Source organism: Notolepis coatsorum, assembly GCF_963971535.1.
Source record: "Notolepis coatsorum genome assembly, chromosome: 19".
NCBI lineage: Eukaryota > Metazoa > Chordata > Actinopteri > Aulopiformes > Paralepididae > Notolepis > Notolepis coatsorum.
In genome coordinates, this window is record NC_140183.1 from 36,678,314 (window position 1) to 36,684,551 (window position 6,238).

Genomic DNA, 6,238 nt, shown 5'->3' on the forward strand with positions numbered 1-6,238 from the left:
TAAAAACACAATGCAGTTGCAGATAAAAGTCAAGAAATGTGTATTGCTACGCAGTGAGATGGAGGTGTGCTTGATTTACATCACAGGCCAGCTGAGTTCTGTTCTGTATTGGAGTGTTATAGGGAATTTCGTTCTGTGTCACGCTCCTGTGTTTGTTTGTTATTACAGCACATGTGCGCTGGGTCGGATCGGGGATTAAGTAAAACACTGACTATTGGAAATTTTTCATTGACTGGCCACTTGTCTTAGTTTTTTTTTTTTTTTAATCCACTTTTTCTCCCATTTTCTATATTTTCTCCCATCCCAATTTCGTATCATCCAATTCAACCCTCCCCTGTCACGAACGCTGTTTCTTGCCTCCCACAAGCCGGCTGCAATGTGGACTAAGTCATACATAGCACAAGTCCCCTCCGGTACTTGAGGTAACAGCAGTCGCATCTTTTCACCTGCGCAGCTCGATCTCTCAGTGGCGAGGAGTAACGCGTGGGAGGCTCACGCTGCCCCCGACACTTCCTGATTCTACTGCGCAGGCGCACCAACCGACCTGTAGGAGTCGCTGTCCACAACGCCCGATCCCCACCCATCAGTTTCCCACCCCCTAATACGGCCAATGTGTATTAGTATGAACGACCAGCTAAACTGAAAGCAATGTGGAGCGCTGGGCTTGAACAGGCGAGCCCAGCGTCTCCGCATTCGTGGCGAGTGCCTTGCCCACTACGCCACGTAGCCGCCCCAGCCACTTGTCTTAGTTATGACTTTACATCGAAACTAGGTTATGCCCCAAGTAATCGTGGTGCAACCAATTTTAGTAGCCGATTTAGTTACAAACTGCCTAGTAGTTACTAAGCCCTAGTGTCTGCTTTACACCCTAAATTAGGAGAGAACTAATGCATAGCTGGTGCAGCCCAGTGTGTAAAACATCAGGAATTGCTAAGATTAATATTGGAAATTACCTGAGGATTCTCTGGATCAGTGTATATCTGGGACGAGACAAAAGGACACATCAGCATACTGTGTGTATATACTGTATAGATTTGATTTTCATAGAGGCCTGACATAGGAAATGTAAATGGATAACAGAATAACAGGGTTAGGGTTATACTCACAGACAGAGCAACGTTTCGGAGCTGATGGAAAGCAAGTTCGAAAATATCAGTTAAACAGAAATATAAAAATGGAAATTCAGAGCAGGAGGACACTGGTGTTATGACATTTATGAACTGTAAAATCTATGTCATGGAACTAACAATCTTCCATTAAAATCCCTATGCTAATAAATAAGGGGTTGCTGACTTACATATTTCTTCTCAAGGGCATCAAAACATCCTCGCATCCTGGAGGGATGAATAAAACAAAATCACCTAATTAACACAGCTTACATGATCTCACATTCTCCCCCACACACACACCCGTTAAAAAGGACAGAGTGAGCCCTGGGTCATAATGATAAAACCAAGTGTTCTGGCACTTGCGTGTGTGTGTGTCATGCAAAGTGCAATAGACTATCACTGGAGACATACCATCCTGGCTTTTAAAGATCCCCTCCCTTACGGTTAACTCCTCTTGGAGGCATGACTTTGACCATAGATATTTGTGCAGTTATTTGTGCAGAACTTGTCATCAGAGTGCCTTTTTCACATTCTTCCCCCTGGAGAGGAAGAGCCTATCTGTACTTCCCTGAAATCTGAGTTGTATGTGTGATTACTAATAGGTTAAACCTAATATGGTCCAATATGTGATACCTTGACACCTTTAGCTTCAGTATACACAGAAGGCTGAGTAGTTATTGACATGTTTTAAAAGAATATAAGATGCCAACTTGGTAAATATCAATGTCATTGTTGCCTATTTGCATATTCATAGATCCTTGCATTCTTAATGATGGTATAGGTGTGAAGATGCTGCTAAGCAATTTTTAGTAGTTTATTGAACAATTAGATGGAAAAAACATATTTATACAAATTGCTATTCAATATAGTACATTTCATAAGTGGAGGGGATGTTTAAAGTGTGATAGAAAAGACCTGGCTGGGATAGTTTCTCTGGGATAGGAGAGCAGCGTCTAGGTTAGAACAATATTACTGACTACGGACTTCTAGTGTTTGTCCCAAGTTTGTCAAAAAAGCAACAGTTGTGAATGGAGGACCAAGACGTTTGGGCAGAGTTTGGTGGGGATACTGACCACTGGACTATCTGACTGGCACCAGGACAGCTGTCGCCCTCCCTGAGTATCATCACTTTCTGTCCTGTGGGAGAAAAAGGACAAGTGAATGTCAATTTGAAAAGATAGAAAAATAACCTCATAATTTATGTTTCACTTCACTATATTTCTTCAATTTATTTTTAAAGATAAAAGTCCAGTATTTTGAACAATAAAAGCATTTTGGAAGTGTTCAATGGCCTGTACAAGAGTTGACACGTAGCAGTACATAATGGTGGGGTCATGAATGTACACATCAAATGTCATGGCAATCCAACCATTAATTTTCAAGATATGGTGAAAACACTCACCAAGGCGGTACCTCTAGCCAAAGCAGTATTAACATATGACAAGTATCCGAATAAGAGCCATTCCTAATCCTCAATAAGTATACTGGCATAAGAACTGATAGCAAAACATGGTTCCAGCACCTAACTTACTTTCACCTCCCACTGCTAATAAATTATACAGCAAAACATTATTTAGTGTATGACATGAAACATTCAGGTAACTAGATATTTCTAATACATGCCTGGTTCTGGACAGATTTTTGCCTATGGTCTTTTACATACGTTTCTCAAGGTAGAGGGTTTATATGGTTCCACTTATTTACTTATTTGTCTGACATTTGACGGGAGCAGAGTTCAGCATAATTAAACTAGAATGGGTGCTCATTGGAGCACATGTCCGTGGCATGCTATAGTGGGTCATAAATAGTTCCCCCCAATGAATGGTAAACGGACTGCATTTATATAGCGCTTTTATCCAAATCGCTTTACAATTTGTTCCTCACATTTACCCATGGAGTGCTCGTGTTTTTAACACATTGACCGCCAGCAGCAGGGGGCACTGACTGATCCCCCTTCATCGCCAGGTCTTTATTCAATGGATATAGTTTTAGACGGCGACATTTGCAAGTGCTTAAAATATATCTTATATTACCGGTATATCTATGGGTCTAATAACGCTGTCGAGTCTCAGTGAGTTGCTTCCAGTCAACATGCCCGAGACAGATTGTTTTTTCATCCGTACATTTCCGTTTTATACCGTTTTGAATAGAGTATTAGTAGTCTGTCTAACGCCTGTCCCGTCTCCCTGCGAGTTGCTGTCCCGGAGTGCTGACCGGAGTGTCGGACGTCCTGTGATGAAGGCCGGGAGGATGCGACCCTCTCTGCGTGCCCTCCTGTCTCCCTGTCTCCGGCGGTGACCGGAGTGCTGGACGTCCCGCGATGATGTCGGGGAGGTTGCGACCCTCTCTGCGCCTCCCTCTATCTCCCTGTCTCCGGCTGTCTCGGAGTGATGACCGGAGTGTTGAACGTCCCGTGATTAAGACGGGGAGGACGCGACCCTCTTTGCACCGCCCCTGTGCCTCAAATAGATTCGCTATCAGCTCTATCTTTAATCTTTCAAAATGTTCAGTTGCTATCGCTATCAGCTCTATCCTTAATTTTTAAAAATGTTCAGTTGCTATTGCATGCACTCATCTGTGTTTCACTACACACATGAGTGCATGCTTACCAACTGTTAGTCTGCAACACTACTATATCTAAGAAGGGAGATCCCCCCTTGAATGGCCCTTCTAAGGTTTCTCTCCTCCACACTGCCTGTGGTGCATTTTTCCCTATTGTTAGGTTTTAGTGAGTTTTTCCTTACCTTCGCATGGGGTATGTCTGGGAGTGCTTGCATTCATTCATTTATTTGCATTTATTTTAAATTTCTTGGACCTTATAGTGTTCTTGTTTTATTCTTGACTTATTGTTATGTTTCTTCTTGACTTGTTTAAAGAAGACGTGTCCGGCCCATGGGGACATTAACGTGTGTTGTCGGGCCTTACAAATCAATTTGATTTGACTTGATTTGAGTATGGTTTGGGTGCTTTTCAGTAATTCCAGGAAAAAGACGAGAAAACGGCATTTGACTGTAATCCAGTCATCACGTTGTAATTTTTCGGCTGATTATCTAATCATCCTGAAATCAACACTAGATTATCATTATTATATCTCGTCGTACATACATGAAATGACCGTCGTAGCGGGGCTTATGGGTATTGTAGTAGTTATCATCAAAACTAGTAAAGATTACAATATGAAACACATATTCTCAAAGATTAAGTTACAATATTTACCTTTATTGGTTGTAACAGTAAAATAATTAAATAATCTGTCCCTCCGTCAAAGATTAGTTACTTAGTTTGATCTTCAATGGGTGGCTACAATGGGGGGGCAAATCACAGGTGGAACCTCACTCCACAGGTCTATGACCAGCTGTGTTGGGCAATTTACTCATGAAGTGTAATTAGTTACTTATTACTGATCAAAGTAATTAGTTACATTATTAGTTAGTTACTCGTTACTTTAGCTTGACATTGTTATTTGTGTTATTTGGGTCTCCTGAAAGGCGCCATATAAATTTAAGATATTATTATTATTATGATGCGTAAAAATGAGGGTGAGTCAACCATGGAAATAGGTAACATCTCCTCTCTGACATACCCAGCAAATAAGCTTCCTCAGACCTTCTCCACTAGTCACGGGTGGTGTTTGCCCTAATCTTAGATCCAGTTTCTGGCACTGGAAGAGGCTTCCCTCTCAGCGTCAGGTTTTTCATGTGTCAAGTTTCACATTGTCGTGCTGCCGTGTCAGATGCTTCATCAAATTGGATGTTGTATTTTTTGCGGTTGCAAACTTTTTGTTCCCTCCACAATGGACAGCTATTGAACGCGTAACGTTACCTATCTTCCTCAACCTCACAATTTCTGGACTCTTTTTGTATCACAAACAGTACTGTATTTGCAAATCTGGTATGTCATAAATGTATAGATGTAGCAGTACTGTCTATCTGTATGTCATGTATGTCATATATGTCCTGATGAATTGAAAATGGGGGACCCTGATGTAAACAAGACGAAAGTCTTTCTCTGGTCTGCATCCCCTTAACAATTGTGTGTATTGAGCTGTACTGTATTGTACCCATTCTGCAATCTGTTAATAACGTTTTCAATCAATTCAATCAAAACCCTCTATGCTGCTTTTTGGCAGCCCAACACTGATGACCAGCAGTAATACCTTCAACATATTTGCTCCCATATGCTTTTGGTGGGAATAGACCCCTGAGGTAGGTGATGCTGGACACTGCAATGGCCAGAAGTTTCTTCACAACAACCAAGGATTCCTCCTCTGTGGTAACCACATTAGGCAACATCTGACTTTTCTGAATGAGTGAAACACATCCACAGATGTAATCGTTAATCAAAATGGCAAAAATCCATCACTTATTCACTTTGTTTTTGTCATAACACAGTAGCTAACATAATAGGAATCAATTAGCTAAATATCACAAATTAAGTGTTCAATCCAAATACATTTACCTGTTCCTTACGAGTCATACGTTTTGCACACGCCATGGTTGTGGTGGAACAGTTTCCCAACATTCAAAAACTGTAAACAAAAAAGATGACAAGTTAAAGTAATGTGGAAAAACACTTAGCTAACACAATAGGCCTGTTAGCTAACAGTATGTAGTTAACCCAACCATCTAACATTAGCTTAACAACACTTTAAACTAGCTAACGTTGCTATAATACTGCGGTGAGCTAATACGTTCAACTTCTCACATTGAAGTCACCTAGCTTGTAGATGGATTTATCATTTAGATGTTCAGAACTACAACAAAATGAGTAACAACAAGACACCTTTATCGACGACAAGGTTCGGCAGCAAGAAGTTGGTCTTTGGGCCAAATGGTTCCCGCCGACTGTTGATTGACACGCATCAACACACCTGTGTCACCGACAAGGGGCGGGGCGTGATTTTTTCCCGTAGGCTATGTGTGCGAAGACGCTCTCTGATTGGCTAGCCGTGTACAGCGAAGACTCTCTGATTGGTTTAATATATATGTACAAGGCGGAAGAGACCATTCGGCGCTACACCAATCAGAGAGGGTCTTCGCTGTACGCGACTAGCCAATCAGAGAGCGTCTTCGCACACATATGCTACGGAAGAAAATCACGCAGGGGAGGGCAAGACGGCTGAGAATGAA

General features: G+C 41.6%; 1 protein-coding gene across 2 annotated transcripts in view; it reads right to left on the minus strand.

Annotated features, from left to right (window-relative positions):
• Positions 1-5,984, minus strand: part of hormad1 (HORMA domain containing 1) — a 66,439-nt gene extending 60,455 nt beyond the window's left edge. For both annotated transcript variants that reach the window (XM_084336130.1, XM_084336129.1), the window contains exons 1-7: positions 5,892-5,984; positions 5,568-5,637; positions 5,266-5,410; positions 2,183-2,246; positions 1,298-1,334; positions 1,107-1,127; positions 954-980 (exon numbers count right to left, since the gene is read on the minus strand). In XM_084336130.1, the coding sequence (XP_084192256.1) occupies positions 954-980; positions 1,107-1,127; positions 1,298-1,334; positions 2,183-2,246; positions 5,266-5,410; positions 5,568-5,630 (357 nt within the window). In that variant the 5' untranslated portion in view covers positions 5,631-5,637; positions 5,892-5,984. The remainder of the gene's footprint in view (positions 1-953; positions 981-1,106; positions 1,128-1,297; positions 1,335-2,182; positions 2,247-5,265; positions 5,411-5,567; positions 5,638-5,891) is intronic.
• Positions 5,985-6,238: the final 254 nt, after the last annotated feature.